This window comes from Bombus pascuorum, chromosome 15, assembly GCF_905332965.1.
Source record: "Bombus pascuorum chromosome 15, iyBomPasc1.1, whole genome shotgun sequence".
NCBI classification, from domain to species: domain Eukaryota; kingdom Metazoa; phylum Arthropoda; class Insecta; order Hymenoptera; family Apidae; genus Bombus; species Bombus pascuorum.
Genome location: NC_083502.1, coordinates 7102359 through 7124436, shown reverse-complemented (window position 1 = coordinate 7124436; position 22078 = coordinate 7102359). Strand labels below are relative to the sequence as shown.

General features: G+C 35.2%; 1 protein-coding gene across 18 annotated transcripts in view; it reads left to right on the top strand.

Annotated features, from left to right (window-relative positions):
* Positions 1–22078, top strand: part of LOC132914430 (polypyrimidine tract-binding protein 2) — a 442018-nt gene that overhangs the window by 398233 nt on the left and 21707 nt on the right. For all 18 annotated transcript variants that reach the window (XM_060973551.1, XM_060973544.1, XM_060973559.1 and 15 more), the window contains 8 exons: positions 2837–2888; positions 6852–6910; positions 12903–13131; positions 15727–15944; positions 19471–19504; positions 20838–20930; positions 21187–21403; positions 21666–21807. In XM_060973551.1, coding sequence (XP_060829534.1) covers positions 2837–2888; positions 6852–6910; positions 12903–13131; positions 15727–15944; positions 19471–19504; positions 20838–20930; positions 21187–21403; positions 21666–21807 — 1044 coding nt within the window. The remainder of the gene's footprint in view (positions 1–2836; positions 2889–6851; positions 6911–12902; positions 13132–15726; positions 15945–19470; positions 19505–20837; positions 20931–21186; positions 21404–21665; positions 21808–22078) is intronic.

Sequence of the window (22078 nt, the reverse complement as noted above, 5' to 3'; positions counted from 1 at the left end):
TATGAATAGACTGTAAACTTTTATGTAACTTGGTATTTATAGACGTAATTAAAGAAATGGAATCTACACAGAGATTCGTTTCACCCTCTAGATATCATAGCGAGTTGTACTATAATTTTTATCTTTGTTATACGTATTTCGTCCTTTTTCGCAACTTTCAGTGTCCGATAAACGCAGTCCAATTACAAAAATTAGAAAAATTATAAAATCAAATGTCGCGTATTTGTGACAAAAATTATCATGTATAATATTTTTATTCAGAATGTTGATTACAAATTGATATCCTTCTTTTCATCTAGAAAGATTTTGACGCAATCTTCGGGATTAAGCATATCCGATTAATTACCGAAACATGTATGTAATATAATATTGCAGCATGTCTCTGTAAACATATCGTATTTGTTATCGGATCTTTTAAAATACCGAGTAATTTTTTCATTTCTGTTATTTACCATTATTACTAATGGTAATTTGATCGGATGATCGATCGTCTAATTGTTTTTATCGAATATCGTACAAGGATGACGACTTCACTGTTATGCCGACTGTTTTAATACGAAGAATATATGCATGCATCTTTTTCGTCTTTTTTTCTTCTCTTTTTTGTACATACGCTAATTGGTCATGATTTATCCGATATTAGGAGAAGCGAGTGGCTCGTTAAAAAATTCTCATTGAAACGTACTGTTGTTACGTTTACGTCATTAAAATTTAAATTTCATAAAAACCACCAGTTATATCAGATGATAACTTCGGCAATGTACGAGCTAGAACTTTATATTAAATGGGGAAACGTTTATTCGCAAAATTTAACACACATATACGATTTTTATATACGTTAAGTATTATTTATTATACATTTTTAAATTCTTCATCGCGATTTAATATTCGCAGAAAGTCATGATTACTATAATTTTCGTGTTACGAATTTTACCAATGCGAGCCTCGTATATTTCTTGCAATTTTAAATCCGCGGAATATTTAAATGCCAGCGTGTAAAAAATTCTTTTCGTTTAAAATTCCCGAGATACGAGCATTAATTATTTTTTACGGTCCACGAAAGTCAATGTTTGATATTCTTGTAATTTTAGGTTCTTCGTACTATCGTATTATATCTTTAATTTAAATTTCGCTTAAAACTATAATGCCCAGCCGTATAAAAAATTATCTTGTGAAAATTTAGAAATTAAAAGATCAAATAATATTAGAGAAGTTATGTATTGAAACATACGCTCGCCAAACTAAGAAGACTAAATTATCATCCAACACGAACAATCTATTAAAATATCAATATCAAGTAACAATATTAACTATCGCTGGAATAACATCGGTAAGACGTAATTATCCCATCTCCGGTAATTTTCTTGTCACAAGCTCCGCAATAACAAGAGAACGGAGCAACCAGTGGCAACTCTATACGATGATTCAGTGGGAATTGGCGCAGGTGATCGCAAGTCCATGGACCAAGGCAAATATTGGTCCTGGTATTATTAATACGATCGCCTGGTCTACTCGACCGACGAAATGTATGACAATGACGACGATTTCACGTTGATCGCGATTATCAGTCCGCGGCTGGAAGCACAATTTTCGCCTGCACACGCTTTGTTTCGTTGCTCCAAGCCGCGATAACCATTTTTGAATCTACTCGATTACGCTTTTAACGATTTTCGCCAACTATATGAGAATTGAAGGTTTAATAGCGAAACGAGAAGATAGGAGGTGCTTTGTTACACGTGATGACCCGTGTGGTTGAAAATTAGTTTGGTTATTGATTTGAGTCTCTCCGCAGGTTTTGATAATGGGAAACTGTCTTGCAAATTGAGAAAAAATTGTGCGGGAGATGACGATATTTAAATCTATTCGTCCGAATTTATTTAGAAACCAACGAAAGGTAAAGAAATTATTTAAAAACAAATGTGTTTCCGCAAATATTATTAAATAATTTCGGAATATGAAAATAAAGATAATTTTAAATCGCACGATATTCTAATTATGCCGGGTGTGAGAACGAAGAATAGAATCAAGGGATTAATTAACGAATTTCGTTTTTTCGAGTCGGATAAAATTCGAGGCCCAGCCAAAGCGTAAAATTTCTGCGAATCAGAAGCTTTTAATTACCTTAATGATGGGGTAGGAACCCTCAACATTTACATTAATCTCTTCCTACTTTACTACGTAATTATCTCATATTTCCTCCTCCTTTGTTTCAATTGAGATATTACAAATTAAATAAGACTCTGTTCATCTAATAATTTAGTCTGTGTCAAAGAATTTTGTCACATTCTGTCTAGCCAAATTAATTTTATGCGTAAATTACAAAAATTGTAATATTCTTATAGCGTATTTCGTATTATTAGTTTATTTGTTTTGAGAAGAGTTTGTCGATCATCGGAACGCGAGCAGAAGTGACGTTAATTAATTAAACGCACCTGTTCAATATTTAATATCGAGATACGTAGTTGATTTATTTACAATAGCGCGAATTTACAAAATTTCTCAAATGTGTCGCGAAATATCTGTGGTATCGAAGTTTTCCAATTAAAAAATAAAATGCATGGAATGTGCATCTATGTGTGAAGAATCGTGAATTCTCCATCATATCGAGAATATTTCGTATAATAAATAAAATCCTGGTTTAATTTGCGAAACTAACGAGTTCGCGTTTGAGTATCGGAATTATTAGCTTAACTACCTGGTAGAACGATCATGTTGGAAATCATAATTGGATTACATATCGATCGTTTCTGAATTTATCTTGTACGTGGTAAGTTCTCTATTTCTCGTTGAATCAACTAAAAATTTCACTAATTTCGTATTTTCATTTCTGTTGCAGATATTCACGCGTTTCGGCAAGGTCCTCAAGATCGTCACCTTCACGAAAAACAGTAAGTAACGTTTTATGTAATTTATACTTTACAGTTATGCAATTAATACTTTGCAGAGGAGCTTGAATTTCAAGTACCGCGAGAATTTGGCCGAAATCGCATAATTTCAATAGGATAATCATTATATCATTTGACGTTACAAATTTTCTTCTCGGTAAAACAACGAAATTCCTAAATGGTTTAAAAAAATCCACCTTGGTGTCTGAATGTTTGAAGAATTTTTACGAGATCTTGAAAAACTTCGCCACGGTTTATCTCATCGATTAAGGCCCAAAAGAACGTATATACGTTTCATTAAAGTTATCCTAATCTTTAACCAATTTTTACCCCATCTTCTATTCGACAGCGATGAATTTTCTTGCCAAATGTTGACGGGACCGTTACACAGATAGACTTTCGCAAATATCCACCGAAACTTTTCGCGTTTATCTCGAAGGAGATAGACTGCAGTGGAGAAAGACCGTGTAGCGTTTCGAACGTTTCGAAGTGGCTCTTGTTTTCCTCCTCCAGTGCAATAGCTACTGGACCACCCTGTATAGACGCCACTCTTGCTGGCAGACATGCCATGGCACTTTAGTACTTCAGTGTACACTTGAAGTGTATCCTGGCCCGACGACGTCGACGCTGTTAGTACTTTCAGTGTTGTACTCGAATCTAACGGGTGTTTCAAATGCGTCTACCCTGCTGATCTCTCTATAAGCGTATTTTCGAAATAGGAAACAGGAAGCAAATACAATCTTTTCCATCTTGTAACGTTACATCTGATAAATTAATTACTAAAATCGTACAAGGCAGCAAAATATATATCTTACGTTTGGCTCAAGACAGAGCATTCGTATTGCACGCCCGTTATATACGTAGAAAGAGTTCACTTCACCCACGGTAAAAATGCGTTACAAATTCATGTCGGTTCAGACAGCAAAAGTCTCGAGTATTTTATTTTGCGACGTGGCAACCTTCCTTTTTTGCTCCTGATATATTTCCGCGGGTGGCAATTATAGAAAGGCAAATAGATATTCCTACGCTTTTGTAACGTCGATTCACGATCAATCAACTTTGCTTCCTTTTGTTGTGTACTTCTTGTGTTGGGTCCCTTCGATATTAGAAAAAAACAAGAAAAGAAGGAAGGAAAGAGAACTTGGCGAGAAGAACAGAACAAGCTTCTTTTTGTTTATTTTAACGTTATCGAATGCATCTATTTACTCGTTATAAGTAATCTTGCGAGTATACCAGTATACTTTGTAATGCAACCACGACGACGCATTCTATGCGTCTAGTACGATCGAACAGTATTTTTATTAATAGCCAATGTATTGAAAATATCTGATATCTGAATTCACTCGTACGATTACAAATCACTTTATTGAAACATAGGATAGGGAATAAACGGAAAAATCGGCCGTGGGCTAGATTATTCAATTTTCGAGTCGAAGACATAAAGAAAGCAAGCAAATGGTACGAGTTGTTATAGGGGGAATTCGTTGCAGAAAAGCGTTTCAAACGAAATGAAATAAAAAATGGGAATCTCCCAATCAGCCTGAGGTGTTCTCCGTGGAAAGGAGCGGCGAGAAAGAAAATAACCGCGCGTATGTTTTTAATTCGAGGCAGTCAGCTCGCAACGTCGAGGAACACCGAGCACCAAGTGCCTTGCTTCTAAAATTCTACCTTGTTTCCTTGTCTTTTCTGTTTCTTTAAAGGTTTTGCTTGGCAAACAGAATGACGGGAATTCGTTAGACTATGCCGTTTGCTTTTTTCTTCTTTTCGTTATTCGTACTTACGTGGCAGGAAAAATGGAATTTTCGAATGTCCGATTTATACGAAGTTCCGATTGGAAAACTTCAGATTCGTAAATTTTCAATAGATACATTCGACGCTCTCTGAACGAAGTTTCGATTGGAGAAATTTCATATTGAGATATTTTTCGAGAGCCGAACTATCAATTTCTGTGCTTCGACCTTCGAAATTTTTAATCCCTAGGTTTCTATTTCTTGGGAATATTATTCCACGTAGATTTTTTAACGACCAAACACGCGAAGCGCGTGCAAGATAAAAATAACGTTGGGCTATAAATTTTAAACATCAAATTATAAATAATATGCTTTACCCATTGGTTAGCTTTGCTTCAATATCACTGATATCGTATAAAATGCTTTTTTAAAATAATAAAGTTATTCGTCTTTTATTTTATATTTCAAGTAGAATCTGGCAGTAAGACAAATTTCTCAATTCATCAGTTATCAAATTAGTAATTTTCTGTACAAATAATTTACATAACCACCGGCCACGATCTACTAAAAACCCAAAAAATCAAAACTAATTATCATCAGAACGAAATACAAAATAAGGGGAAAGAAACTAAAGAGCAAGAGAGAAATGCGAATAGAAAAGTGGAATAATAAAATAGAGAAAAATAATAAAATAAAATAAGATAGAGAGAGTCGAATAGAGAGTATGGAAATCGAACGAACGAATAGCCACTTGACCGAATCGAACTTTAATTGGACACTGAGTGCGTCTTCGCTTTAATTTAGGGCCCGTGGCTCCGTGATTTCGCCAATCAACCGCTATTTGTCTGAAAGCCAGGCTCTTTGAAACTGTCGCATCCCTTTCAATCGCGAACAACAGCCACCTTTTGTTCGATCGACCGTCCATCGATTGAACGTCTTTTGGCTACCCCTGACCAATTGTCGCTAAGACAATTCGGTGTCGTTTTTTAACGCTGAAACAGATATTTCTATCTGTTCTCTGGATCCTCGTCGAGTATAATTGTCAATCAGGTAATTCGTGCTCTTGCTGACTCTCGCGAGAAACGAGTAATTACACCGAGAGACTCGATGGTTTCGATATAATTATGATAAGATGGACAAAGATGGTTTCGATTGTATTACGTCGATATCGAAGTTTCGCTTGGTAGAATAAAATTATGGATAACCCAGGGAATAATATGTTTGACGAAAGATATGGTGGAGATGTTGCAGAGTGTTTGAGGAAAATGTTGAGGGTCGCTTGAAGGAAATTAATGGCGTTTGGTGTGAAACTTAATGCCATTAAAAATCGCAGCCTTTGTAAATAAAACGTCGTTTATCGTATTCGTAAGAATTAGATTAAAAGAAAAGGTTGATGGAAATAAGAAAGCAAAGAAAATAGCAGAAAAGTCTATGGAACAATAATCGTAGTCGATTTCCATTTTATTTCAGATCTTCGAATATTTATACCCTTAATATCACCTTTCGTTCGCCGGCAAAAGTTCGAAAAAGCGCGAAAAATACATGGGAAAACGTTTTATTAGCGATATAATGCAATAACGGGATCGAGTTTTTCGCCGGTAGCAACGTTATTCAATTTCCATCGTTATTTGATCGTGCGACAGGGGTGAGATCGGGAAGATAATAAAAATTCTGTTCCATAGAGGGGAAAAAGTGACCGGTGTCACAACATATTACCGCGAATCCAGTGAGATCTCCCTTTATTTCCATTTAATTTCGGCTTTATTTAATTTTCACCGGCGCAAACCACCGTGAGAACGGCATTTGGTTTCGAAAATCGAACGATAATCCCTGTTTTGCTACGTATTTTTCCTACCATTTTCATTTTAAGAGGATCGTTGGAACTTTCATATCGCGGAACATATTTTTTTCTATTTAACAAATTTTCAGTTTCTTTAACACTTTTTACGCTTACTTCTCGTTACACCACTGATGTTTCAAAGTGTTTCACGTTACGTGCGTAATATATTCACCAGGTAATATATAAATCATAATTATTCGTAATGAATTTATAACGTAATAGTTGTATTAAAATACTTCGTACGTACACATACGTAATGTATTCTCTAAATATTGAAATTCACCACCCACTGTACACAAAGTAGCGCTTTAATATTTTATTATCCGTAATTCGCGAACGAATCGGTTAACAGTTTTCGTAACCTAATCTAACAAAATATTTTTCTCTTTGTTTCAGACACTTTCCAGGCACTAATACAGTACGCGGACATGCTGTCGGCGCAAACCGCCAAACTGGTGAGTATCCACTTAAACTTTTCCGCCGAAACGCACGCAAAAATCCAACCCTCTCTCTGCGTTCCCTCTTTTTCCTCTCTCTCCGTTTTTCTTCTTCGTTTCTCGCGTCTGGAGACCAGTGTTTCTCCTGCAGCCACCGTTTATCCTTGTCCTCTCGTGGGACAGATCGACATTTTTCGTGGAATACCAACGGAAGTGTCATCCATTAGAAGGTCCAGGTGCCATGAGGCAAATAATGTAAATTTTAATCTCCTCCCCAGTCTTGTTTTTATCAGAAAGAAAATGCGTTGCGTTGGAGTACTGTGTTTTTATTTTTTTATGTTTTTTTTTTTGTATTTTATACTGGTTGTATTTTTAAGTGTCCTCTTAGTTTTATATATTTTTAAATATATGTGGTTGAATACGGTTCTGTTTTTTTTCAGTTCCTGTTTCGGAGCTTTAAAGTATATATTTCAATATTTTAATATTTAGTTTGATATTTTTAATTTATTTCTGCAACTAGTATCCGTATGTATGTCATTTTATTACAAGTTTTTCACTCGTATCCTATATGACTGATGACAAATTGTTGTTGCATAATAAAACGAGAAAACGACATATTTCCAACAAGATGGTATATTTCAAAATATTTTGATCGATACATCTTCTCTCTTAACGCAACGTAGGCTCCTTGTTTGGTGTTTTTGTTCTACATCTTTTCGATGAATCTTATGCAACACTCGCGCCACTTTATGCAACATACGCGTAAGAGTTTTTGAATTTTCGTTCGTCTAAGATCCACATATATGCTCATTTGTAAATCCCACTGTATTTTAGTCAAAGAAATATTCACCCGGAGGAAACCTCTTCTCCCTCGAACGATCCGTCTAACCTCGACAACGTTCCAAAAACCAGCAACGTAGCCTCGCTTCTTAGCAAGGAATCCGCCGAGCCCTCGCCGCGATTTCTGGTTTGGAATTTTCGTCGCGAATCTGCTCGTTAACGAACGCTAATTCGACCACTCGACGAGTGGAAATCCGCGAAAGCCGGTTACCAGTCGACGTTTCCTGTAATAAATGTTCCCTTTTCGCGGCCAAAATTAAGCTGCAACACGCTTGCTCTACATGGTTGTCGTGTTATTTCCAGAGCTATCCGTCGCTTTCGATATCAAAGCAACCGAATTTTTCGATATTTTTCTAATCCTTGTCTTTTTTTTCACCTGGCTCTATTCGATTCCACGTTGATTTTCGAATCCTGATTTTCAGGTTAATTAACGTCTGGACCTTTTCTCCCGTTTGTTGGTAGCTTGGAGGGGATTTCGAGTGGTTTGGAGCGGATCGAAATATTTATCTAAATAAATGAATAGATTCTTCTGAATACACAGTAGTACTCATAACTATTCCGATATACCGTCCATTATACCTTGCTTTATTTTACTTATATTCACTATACTATATAGTTCTTGTTTGAATTTTATGATATATCTGTTCGAAATTCATAAATCTGTATAGTTATAGTCATATTTCTATACGTTCTAATATTTCATAATAATTAAGGGAATATTTTAACGCGTTTGTCAGAGATTCATAGACTATTCTCTGGAGAAAATCCTCATAGTTTTATGATAGCAGAGGATAGAAATTTATCGAGAAAGTTGCTCGTGAATTAAATTAAAAAAATCTTGGTACTCAGGGATATTTTAAGAGTTCCAGTCGAAGCCGAAGGACTTTTACTGTTTTCACGAACCCTTATTCTCTGTTTCCCCGTTTTTTCGAGTTTGTTTTTTCACCGCAATCCTCTTAGATATAAGTCCCCGGTTTCTATCAACAAGTTCGGATCGATCGGAGTTTATGGGATTCTAAAGTCAATCGAAGAAAAATGTTATTCTGTATAATTTTCCATTTTATAGGGAGCTGGCTTTGCTTTCAAACTAAATGGAATTCTATGTCGGTCCTCTAAGCTGCTCTTTCGATCGTGTTTATCATTCTCTCTTCCTTCCAATTTCTCTCGAAAAGAAACTAAACTCACGTAAATAATATATCTTTGGCGATAATAATAATTTGATGCGACTTGACATCTTCTTCGCGCGGACAACAATATAAAAATAGTCCAACGATTTATTGTAAAATACCCAAATTTAAACTGGAATGAAACGATTTTCGACAACTTTACAAAAATTATTGATTTCTTGCTGTAGAATGCGGCACGATGTAGATGTTGAATTTTCTGTTGCAGCTTAAAGTCAACTATTCTATTATTCTTCGATCACGATTTCAACGATAAAGTACGAAGTGCGTAGCACACATTTACAAACAGTCCATGTTAAACACACACGAGCCCTCGGCAATCTTCCACGTCTATAGTCTCATAACTCGGAAACATCGGCGTGCACTTAATCCAGCGATGATATTATAATCCCGGTTGTTTGAACTCGCTCGCGGACCGTAAATATTAATTGAACGCGGCGAAATACGTTTCGCGGCAGGCAATTACATCACCGTCCGGGGCAAATGCAAATAATCGCGTTGAAATTCTCCTGGATAGAAAATCTGGCTGGGAGAAACGGAGACATCTGTGCTCTCTTCGTGCTCCACTCGCCAGTTCTTTCTCCCTTCTTTCGTTCAATGGAGTTCCATGAAACATTGGTCACTGAAACGTGAATCTATAATATTTTAGTCTTTTTCCGAATCTTTCGTTTATTTTTTTTTTTTTTTTTTTTCACTCTTTATATTGCCTGTGAATTATTTCATTTTTGTTTCCGACTCCTATACAATTGTAATCACAAAAATGCTTCACCTTCCAATATTTCGCTACAGAAACTAGAGGATCATCTGCTATCTTCTCTATAATCTTCTTTATCGGAAATGAAGATTTTGTTACAAAATTAGCAGTGGTATTAGTGTTTTTATTCCTACTCTTATACACGAATTTATTCCAATAAATAATGAATCTTATATTGCTATACGATATATAAATTATTATTTTGTTATAAGGTACAGTATAGTATATTAATGTTAGTATTATACATTACACCATTATATATAGGGTGGTTATTCCCCAGAATCGCATCTCGAAATGCAGCCTGCCCGAGAGAAAGAGGAACGACGAAATAAAAAACAGCACATGGAGCCTCTTTCGGAAAGTTTCTCCCCTCCTTTCAGTTTCAAAACTATTTTCAAAGCTTAATACCATTCGTTCGAGCGACAGGGCACGATATTAAAATAATTTCATTGCAGATATCCGACCAACTTTGTTAACCCAGATTACGTATTCTTTGTACGTCATAGAAGCCTGCCATTTCGCTACGCCGTGTGATGGCATACAGAAAGAGAAAAAGAAACGATAAAAAAAAGAGGAAGGACGTGGAATATTGCGTCTGGTATTATGCGCAGTTTCGCGTTCGCGTTCAAGAGTCTCGGAATATTTTTCAATTGAATTTTTCCGTCCGATTTTCCTTCCGACCGACTAATCAGTTTGAAATTTATCCTGTCGCGCAGCCAATTAATTAAACGCGACGCGCTTTTGCTAGCCCGGCCATGGCAATAATCGAAACTAATTCTTCTGCTGTCGAATTAATGCAAATTAACGTAATTGTGTTTATAGAACAAACACCGGGGAATGTATTTGGAACTGGACGGATTGGTGATAAGTAGACTGCGACATTCGTATAAATTCATATATTTACGAAAACGAGTAATAATAGAGTTAAATGGAACTTTTTGTCTCTCGTTATTCTTTGCGTGACAAGATATTGTCCTATTAAGGTCCGTTTGATGTTTGCCCATTGTGGAATTACTATGATGCTATATATCGGGTGTATTATTAACGGATTAATGGATAGCTCAGAATCGACATCAAACTAACACAAACCTATCTCAAACGGATAGGAAGAAATATTGAAATTATAATGTTATTAGAAAACGAAGAATCAGGTAACAAACTCGTACTTAATTTCGATTATTTCAAAGTATTCGGACGGTAACTGCCATAAGTACTAAGATACTAACGCCAACCTAACGTCAATCAACGATGGCAAGCAAAAGATATTGAACAACATGTGACGTTAAAATTCCAAAATTCCAAAGTCCGCGCTCATCAAGCCGACGACTCGTTAGATGCCGAAATCATTGTTTCCATAATGATTGGGGCAAGTTAGGATAGAGCGAAGGCAGGGATAACGATAACAGCAAGCTAGCCCTTTCAACGCGTTTCAGCCCTATTAATAACAATGTTAGCTAGCTGGTCTAATGCAGTTGCAGGGCTGGAAAGACGCAGTCTAATTACGTATGCACGCGTTCGACTCTCCGCGTAGGCGTAGACTAGAGCAAACCCTGCTCGACGGAGGCCATGGTGTTTGACCTGCGTGTGCATTGTTGCAGCATGCACGCATGTACACGCTTCGCTGTATCTCTCCGCCGGCCATATTTACACGGGCTAATGAATTTCATACATAATTACCGGTTTGCCTACGTACAGCTATTCTCCGTGGCGTGGATCTACTCCTCTGACCATCCTTTTCGCCAACTTATACCTTTATTTCGAAGCATTAGGCGATGACCGTACTCCTGATAGACTTGCCAAGTATTAATTAGATTGATAATTATTAAAATTGTCTCTAGGGTATTCAGAGTGAATAGAGCGAGTAGAAAGAGTGAAAGATATAAAAATTGTTAGATATAAGGGTTGCGTAGGTTGGTATTTAAGGAGACAGTCTTTTGCCCATTTGTTTCGAATGATTATTATTTGATTATTGGCTATTTATATATAGATTATTATAATATAGATTATTTGGATGAGATTGGCTAAGATTTGTTTTATTTAGAACGAGAGATTAAAAATTGTGGGGCGGTTAATCCGGTATTTAAGGCGACAACTATGAGAATTTCTGTTGGGATGTTTGAGGTGAAATTGGAAGAATTTCGGCTAGCCTTGCATCGTGATCGGAGTTTTTTTTTTCTTCTTAAAATTCGTCAAACTTTAAAACCATTTAAGTGTCAATATCTTCGTTATAAAAAGTTATAATAAATTTCATTTTTCTAGTATTAAGATTGACTAAATTTGCTAATTATTGATACAAAAAGCTACTGAATTTCTGGTAAAAGTTCTATCAAATCTTTTACTTTACTAAAAAATAGTTAAAGAATACTGTAGCGGTTCAGCCGTAGAAAAAGTTTCAAGTTGAAAAAAAAATTCAAAACTGGGAGAGATCCATAATATTGTGCCTTGGAACGCTAATGGTGTTTGTTTGGGTTACAAGGTCTAGATGCAAAAGATATAAATGTATGAACGCGCTCCCTATGATTAGCATTGTCCTTTCTTCGATTGGTATAGTAGCATCGAGCGAGCGACGACTAAAACCGCTATAGTACAAGCACGCTAACTGATTAATTGGTGAGGGGAGGGTTAGCAGTTAGCAGTGAACGAACTTGGGCGAGCGATTGATTCGAAACGAGTTCTAGCGGACCGCCATATATACTCAAAAGTATTTTCCTAGCGTAGATTTTGGCTAGACGATTTGTTTGCGGTGAAAAGTGAAGAATGAACGCGAACAGGGCAAACGTGGTTACCCTCGAATCATTTCGGTGGAATATCGGTTTCCACTGGATGCAAGGCTTGACTGGATTTTGTGTTTTGTGGTAATTCGAATAAGGGTTGGAGGGTCTAATTAGCGTAATTGGTGGATGCTGGTGGAGTCCAACAGCATTGGGAGTTAGCTCTACAATTACACGAAGTATGGGCTGCGATTATGGTTGGAAATGTGTCCTTGAAGTTTATCAACTACACGTGCTAATTCTACGTGTCTCGCTTAATATCAGAACATTGATTCTGTTTCGTCACGTAATTCCTTAATATAAACCCGCCACTTAATCAGCACTATAAATGAGAAATTATAAAGAATTAAATTCAGTGTAAAATACTCAGGGGGCTAAATACCGACCATAACTGTATGTAACATTCCTTTCATAAGATCTAACATTCCAGCTAACATTTTTATTATTCGTTTCTGTTTCAGTCGCTGGAGGGTCAGAACATCTATAATTCCTGTTGCACGTTGCGCATCGACTATAGCAAGATGCAGAACTTGAACGTGAAGTATAACAATGACAAGTCGAGAGATTATACCAATCCTTCTCTGCCAACTGGTGACGCGAATTTGGACGCGGCTTCTCTTGCTTTGGGCGGCGAGCTTCTTCCACAGTTGTTAATGGGAGCTGGATCGCAGCCTCGCGCAAGAATACCCGGTGAGAACCGTGAATTTTTATAGAAATTTTATGAAAGTAGTAAGAAAGATAGTTCATGGATACGCTGTTTGGAATAATTCGGAATTTCGTAGAAAAATAAAAACAAAGGGGTAAAATAGGTTGCTTTATTTAAATTTCAATTTGGTTTATTTATTTATTTTTATATTATTATTTCTAACAGTTTGCTTTTAATTCATGATATCTTTTGATACAGCTTTTCTATTGTTCTTGTTTTCTTTATTTCTTTGAAATGAAATTAATTAATTATTAAGTATTTTTCTATGTTTTATTTCTATTATAATTAATTTAATATTCAGGAGATAAAACTAGTTATATAAAGTATTAGTACATTAGATTATTTTTACTGTTACTTTTTTGAATGTCCGGGGTGGTGAAATTTGGAATCTTAAACTTCAAGAACTTGGAACGTTAGAGAATATAGAAATTAAATACCTTGAAACGACGTTGTAAAAACTCGAAAATAGAAAATAATTAATAACCATGAGAAGCCCAATAACACATTACATGTTACGCATCCCCGTGTATACCCAGTGCTCTAATAAAGTCGTCACACGACATCGATCGTCAAGGGAACCCATAAAAATCGATCGATCAATTAGTCCCGTGTATCCAGAACGGTCCAGTCCATTAGAATTAATTATATTAATAGCGTGTCTCGCCCGCGGTTTATGATAAATTGTTATATCGAGTCGATCGGTCCGTTTCCAATTTGCCGCTCGTTTTCAGTTTCATTTCCGTGGGGGATCGAATTGCACGCGGTTAGACAGTATTATTTCCTGGGGTAAATTAATTAATTACGCTGCAACGCCATGGCTGATCGATACAGCCTGACGATTACCTATCATCGATCTTTCCTCCTGTTTCTACATTCTCAATTGTTTTATTATTTCATTGTATTTCTTCTTGGATTTTATTGGATTCATTTTTCCATCATAACAGTATAAAACAGGGATCGTTTTGAAACTTGTAATAATTTGTTTCTGTTCGCTCTATGGAGGCGATTGGAATTTGGAGTGTGTTCGAAGATTTTTATCAGAAATACTATGCAGATGATACGTGGCGGATGGTATACGGAGATTTGGTATATCGATAATAGAAATAATCGGAATGCTTGCTGTTGCAACCGTCCAATGTATTTCAAATCAATTACTTAATTAACTGACAACGTCGATAGACGTTCGTACAGGAGATTTTAACCAGATGAAATAAATCGCACGCCGATACTCGATAATGACTCGTAAATGCTCTCGCGTCTCGATAATCGCCTACAAAAATAATTACTCGAAATTATTCGTAATTAATGCCTCGCTCGCGATCGTGTCCGTCTATTTATACTGGTCCGAGGGGAGAGGGAGTCGAAAGATTCGAATTTGACTTGCAACGACGGTTGTCTTCAGCGGCGACATTGATTTTTTTTTTTTTTTTTTTTTTTTTTTTTGTCGCGACGGTATCCTTAATCCAAGGTACAACAACATGTGTCGCTCTCGCTTCGCTTCGTCCTATGACTCATGTGTCGCCACGGATACTATAAGATTTAAATAGTCGAGTTAAAAGATTGTGAACGTTAAAAGACAGCGAAGGTGCGAAATTGTTGAAGTTTAAAGGGATTGTTCGCTAAGTTTCTAAATTGTGCAGTCTGATGTAAGTTATATGAAAGTACCTAGGAAGGTTTCAGATTTAAGAGCTTCTTTGTCGGATCACGTTGAGACGCCTAAAGAATTTTGTTAATGTTGTATCGACTAACATAGTTTTACCTCCTGAATTTGTTTCTTGTTGAAATTGTATTTCATTATGAGAGAAGTACAGGTAATCCTTCGATTTTAACAATTTCGAATTATTTTCAAATTTAAACAATCTTCGACGTTGAAAGTTTGCGAAATCGAAGGATTCCCTGAATCGCATCCCACAGAGTCCCACAAATACATAAAAAAGAAAGTTCGTTTGACGAAAGAATCGACTTGGCATGTGAAGTTTCAAAAAATTGACGGACTCCAGCATTTACTATTTTACATTTACTTTCGGGATATTTTAATTTTGCTCTCTGCATCCTATATCTTGCGTAATTACATACCGAATACAAATTAAAATTATTCAAATTTTCCCTAAATTGTCATTGTCAGTTGTGGCTTGGTATCAAACGAAAGCAACATGTATTGTGTTCTTTCGATACAATACTCCATTATTCGTACTCAAAGAACGATACTAATTTTCCCAATTTACCAAGCAAACAAATTTCTCGAAATGTGCATGTTTGTACCTGAAATAAACTTCAGGTAAATTCCACGATGATGCTTTAAAAAGTTGTTATATCTACATCTATTTCTGTATTTGTTCCAAAGCTCGATAGTCGAATCTCATAACATCGCGAGTCAAATTTATTCATAAAAGATGTCCATAAGTATTGGAATAGTTTCGTCAGCCCAGGTATAGGTCCATTCGATTCTGTCTCGCGTGATCTCGAGTTCCCTCGCCACCGAGTCGATTCTTCCGCTAGTACACCCACCATTGGTCCACAATTGCCACAAATTCCAATTAGAGAAACGGTGCTAACTATAGCTTGTAAATTTCCTGAAGTAGAGTCCATTGCAGGGGCACCGGGTGTGCTGCCCACGCCCTTTGCGGCCATGCACGGCCTACCTTCACCCTTAGCTGGCCCGTACAACGGGGTCCCACCTACCGGTGGATTGGCTGGCTTAGGTGGGTTCCCTCTGGGTGCAGCTGGTCTTGGAGTACGCGTTCCTACAAACGCGCAAACTTCCGCAGTCCTGCTCGTCAGCAATCTCAACGAAGAGGTGAGTGGTTTTTCATGGTACTCGATGAAATTGTTCTGTGACGTGGTCGAGGACATGGAGATCCAAGAAGAGGCACGAAGAAAAATTACAATTGGAGGAATTAAAATATCAAGGAGCGTAAGAAAAAATTGGAAATATTTGAGAAAAATTTTTTTCTTTTTTTTTTTTGCTTTTAATTGGCGATTAATTTCGTATTGCTCATAAAATGTTGTGAAGCTCATTAAAGTATGCGAATATTCGTTCTTTTCATACTATTGAAGAGAATTATAATTTATTATTTGATATTATTATTCATACTGTAATGTGTGGATATTTATTCTTTTAATTTTATTGGGAAAAATATTCGTAATTTGTTGCATACATAAATTAATAATCATTTTGATTAAAGTGTAGAATTGAATAGTGATTATTGGCACTTCCAATATGAATAAAAAAGATTTTGCTGAATCTTTATTATTGCTTTTGCTTTGTTTCTTATATCTTCACGAAATTTCAATTAGCGGGATAGAATTTTTCTTCGCGCCTTGTCAAGGGAACGCCGCTAAAGCGTATAGAACGTTGTCACACATCGAGCAAAATAAACATTAATAAAATACGCAAATTGTGATCGACGTACTGTACGCTTTCAATTAGGATGATTTTCACTTAACGCTGAGAGAAATGGACCATTAGATCTCTCTACAACCGAATTGCAATTGATAACATAATTCCACGATACACCAACTTGTAATCATTGGTCAATTATTTTTTATAATTTTCCTCAATGAAAGCTCGAAATATATTTTCTTTGCTCAATTTCATTCTTTTAATATAAGTAATATAGTGAAAATAACATTTAACGACAAAGGTAAAAATGATGTTTTGTAATTTATATTAAAGCAGGGAATATAATTTTTGTGAATCTGCAATTTTTATTTTTCGATTTGTAAAAAATTCAATTTTTAATTACATCAAGATTAAAAGAGAAGACATTTTCTTTTTACATTCTTCGTTTCTCTCAGCGTCTGCCTATGTACACGAAAATGGCTTAGGTATGTACTTATCTACTAAAAATTCACCTAAATACGACGACATAATTATAATGTAGTGCTACGTAGGCAACTCTAGCAGTTTCTCCATCCCTGGACTCGAATTTTCCTTGTCGATCGTTTCTCAATGGATCTTCAAATATAATCGAATATATTTTTGCATTTATAAGTGATCATTTTTATTTTTAAATAAACTTTCATTAATCTTTGAATAGAGTATTGGGTTCGACAAGTAAAATAAATCGAGTTCTCGATGCGTATGTGCCCTCTTTACGTCACGTCCCTTCTTATCTTACCTTTTTACCCCCCACTACCCCTCACATTTTCGAAATACATATATAGATATCGTTCCGAACGTTATCATCCTCTATCCTGAGTAATTCGTGGCGTTGTTAATCGCAACGTTACTTCCGGCGAGGCGTCTTTTGTTTCCGAAAATTATGCGGAAATCGTAAATGTTAAGATAAATACTAGAAATGAAGATTTTAGTAAAATTTTACATTGAAAATACTAATCTAGAAATTCTAACTTTGCAAAGTTTCCAATTTCTATTTTATCATGGTTCCCTCAACATCTAAAATCATTTCTCTGGCAATAAATCTTTCTATAATAAAATTCTGCTATATCTACGCCACATCAAATTTGCCTATTTTCATACTCGAGCTAATATTTCCTCAAACTCTTTCAGTTTAACGAAAGGAATAGAAATTTCCGAACTTCCCAGTCCATATAAGCGTGTGCCTACTAAAGTATAAAGTATACACTAGTATCTACTATTATGACTGCATACTACCTACTAGTATTTATACTTATACACTACCTACCAGTGTCTACTAGTATAGTTGCAATTTTTCTACTAGTAGAATCATTAGTACTAGATACTAAACGATTGGCCCACGTGGAAATGAAAGGCGCCTTACAAAGAAACTGTATGTCAACGTCACACTTCGCAGCTGCAACTATTATCACTACTGTACTATAACTATGTGTACTACTATCGTTGCGCCGCGCGCACAAGCTTCCAAACCGAGTGTCTTTTCCCTCTGGCGAGCAAACGATCAAGTGTCTTTTTTTTTTTTTTTTTTTTACTATGTCTATCATCCTCTCTCTTTTATATATAAATACAGTCTACCACGCAAAGTTTTTCGTACCTTGTAAAAAGGCAATTTTTATTTATGTAAAACATAGTACAATGTCGTGCAATATTTTTCCTTATTATTCACATTTCTTAACATTTATTAATGATAGAATGTAACATATTACAACGATATTTGTAATGCAATTTTTTTAGTATTTTATTGGAATAAAAATAGCCTTCGTACAGGTTACGCGAAAACTTTTCTGGATGATTGAATACATATCGCCCTTTTGTTTCAAAAGTGACACAGGTGAAAAACATTACTTTTTCAAAAAATACAAAAAACTATACGTAACATAATGTAACACGTTATTCCGTTGGTAAAGTTTATTAGTAGAAAGTGAATTAATTCGAAAGACATGCTTTTTTAACTGTGTGACCTCTGTGGCAATAGTGTGGTCTATCCATATACATATTTTTACGATATTCTTCCTTTAAATGTTTTTTTTCTCTTTAACCCCACGCGATATCACTATATCGAGGAACGACAAGAACCGCGAGGGATTCATATTGACGAGAAGGTCCCGCTGTTTCTCTGCTTCTCTAAGTCTTTCTGTGTCTCTCTCTGTTCTCTCCTGTTCTCTCCTCTTTCGATTGCGACCGCAGGAAAATCGACTGTAAAAAGAAATTCCAGCCCTTTCGCTGACTTTCATTCTGTATCTGCTTTTTTTTATATATATACAAATTGTGGTCACTGTGATTCCGAGATTCTTTTAGAAAAAATTCCTTTTCCTTCTAATTAATGAAATTTTTGGATGCTCCGTGAAATTCAATCAGAAGATAGAAAGAATTTCATATTTTTTACTTTTTATTCCTTAAATTGCCAGAAGATGATCTACGGAGTTAAAAATTATTTTGATAAAATTTCTGCATTTCTGAAAGTACCGAAAATAATTACATAGAAATTGTAGAATTACATTATATGTTTGAATTAGAAAAAATGTATGCCACTGTAAATTGAAAATTGGATTTTATAAAAATCGAAGTATTGATTTCGGTAATAATCAAATTCGCTAGAAATCCAAATTAGACAAAGCTTGAATTCGATAAGAATCCATTTGAATAAAAATTCAAATTACGATTCAGAAAATTTTCCAAAAATTCTGAAGTAAAATTTCTACAATCTTTCCAAACTGTATTTACATTTGAAATTTTATGATTTTATAAAGATTCGTCATAGTGACACGATTTGGTCAGATATATTCTTCAAAGTCAGTAAATGATCTGGAAGATCTGTAAGGTCCAAAAGTGGCCTGTATACACGCGAGGCCAGCGAAACTTGTGCGCGTGCCAACACTATACATTTGAATCCTATTATACTCGCTGACTACTGACTGGACTCTGTCTGTTCTCTGTGTAGATGGTCACGCCTGACGCTCTCTTTACCCTGTTTGGTACGTCTCCACATTTATATTATTAATTATATTACATTATTAATTATTATATTTACACTCGCGGAACACATTGACACATACGCAACACACAAACACACTTTACACAGTGACATTCCTTAGACGTGTTTTTACATGGATCAGTAGTAACTGTGAGCATTTTTGGAGAGTGAACAAATAAAGTTAAATATTAATAATAATATTTCCTTTGTTTATTTATTTACTTGTTTTTTTTTTTTTTTTTTTACAAAATTTCCTTACATATGTGATACATGGGAACACGAACAGAGAATATATATGTATATAGTCTATAATCATCGATCGTACGTCATGATTATTTTGTTAATTTCTGACATTTTTATCTTTTTGCTGGTCTTTCGAGAAAAAGTATTTTTATGGAAAATTTAAATCATTATATCACTCTCCTCGTCACGTGTACTTATGATTTTTATTTTATTCTTTCCTTTTATTGTTTTTTTTTTTAATTTTAATTTTATTTTTATTATTTTACTCACCTCTGTGAATTTTCTTGGTATTATTTTATTTATTTTTATTCGTCTCTTACCGATCTTCAATTCTATTGATTTATTATTTTATTATTTTATTTATTCGCTATAACTGTTCTTATTCGCAATCTCATTCATCGATATTTTCACCCCCGCCCACCCACCACGACCCCCATGATCATTGTTCGATTCTCATCAGCAACACCGTTTTTTTCACGTTCTCTATTTCCAAGCATCTCTTCTAAATTGTTTCATTAATATTTTATTAATATCAGTTCCAGACACCTTTTTTAATATTACATAAGCTTTCGCTTATTTTATCGTAATATCTCCATAGGAGCTCACTTCTCGCGGGCCAAACGCTTCAGCCATTTTATATAATTTTTAATTCGGCCGAGCCTGACAGAGTTTCCTTCTTCAAAGTAATAATTTATAAATTTTATTTTTATAGAATTTTTATAAAAGTAGTGTAAACATATTCCTATACAATTTTTATAAAACTTCTATAGAACTGTAATTGTTACGAGACTACCGTACAACTTACATTTTTATAAAACTTCTGTTTAAAAAGATAAAACAAACTTGCATACAAATAAGATTTTATGAGAAACATTTAGCACGAGCTTCGAATAAAATCGGTGGCTGAACCGATTGCCTATTTGCATGTCCCAGATCTTGTCCGATCGTACCCCGTTCTCGATCGATTATTATTACCGATTATTATTATATTATTGTCCCGTTTCGTCTTCGACTCGATAATGATTAGACGCTCGTAATGTGATAAGGAGATCGGACTGATTAAAATGACGTGTTGCGTGTTGTGCATGTAGGCGTTTACGGGGATGTACAGCGTGTGAAGATTCTCTACAACAAGAAGGACTCGGCACTGATTCAAATGGCCGAACCACATCAGGCGCATTTAGGTAATTTTTCTTTAATAATTTACGTAGTATCGAAAATTATTAAACTGTTTAAAACAAAGAATTACGATATTTGTAAATTAAAAATGAAACGAACACGTAATTTGGTAATGAAAATATCTTTTTTACGTCAATATTTATAAATGGAGAATACTTTAGCGATTGGTATAATTTCTTAAGAACGAAAATTTACAAAATTTGAGATTATACTAAAATAAAAGCGGTGAGAAATGTATCGATAATTTGTTTAAAATCACAGCATTGACACATATGGACAAATTGCGAGTATTTGGCAAGCAGATCAAGGTAATGCTGAGCAAACATCAGACGGTGCAGTTACCAAAGGAGGGCCAACCAGACGCTGGATTGACGAAAGATTATACCAATAGTCCTCTTCATCGGTTCAAGAAACCGGGTTCTAAGAACTATCAGAATATCTATCCACCGAGCTCCACTCTGCATTTATCGAATATTCCGTAAGTAAATTGTTTCCAAATTTATCCTTGTTTCTCTCTAATTAAAAGATAATGTATGATACAAAATATAACACTGCGTAATACATTTTTTTAAATTAAATTTTTTAATATTTCTACATTGGATAATTCGATCTTCCGATATTTGATAGTTGAAATATAATGTGCCTAGAATTAATAATCAAATATTAGAATTTTACGTATAATTAATAAATATAATTGTAATATTATATAAGACAGTGAAATATTTTTGGCGTGTGTTTAGTACAACTGTGACTGAAGACGAGATCAGGGATGCGTTCACCAAAAATGGCTTCACCGTGAAGGCGTTCAAGTTCTTCCCAAAAGACAGAAAAATGGCGCTCATACAGATGCCCAGCATGGACGACGCCGTAGCTGCTTTGATCGTAAGTTTTAATTGCCTTTTTTTAAATTCGCTACAAGCTTATATTGCTGTCGAGGATTTAATATTTGAAATTTTTAATCTCGTTCGATTCTAACATTTCTATTGGACTCTAAAATGTAAAATCGAGAACTCGAAAGTTGATTCATTTAATAGTTCGCTCGAATATACTTGCAGTTCTCGTTTTGTTTCGTGTTGACGATGTTGCTTGTGAATGTATAGCCCATTTGTTATTATTTATTTGATGAAAATTCATCAGTGGCGTAATTAGTTTA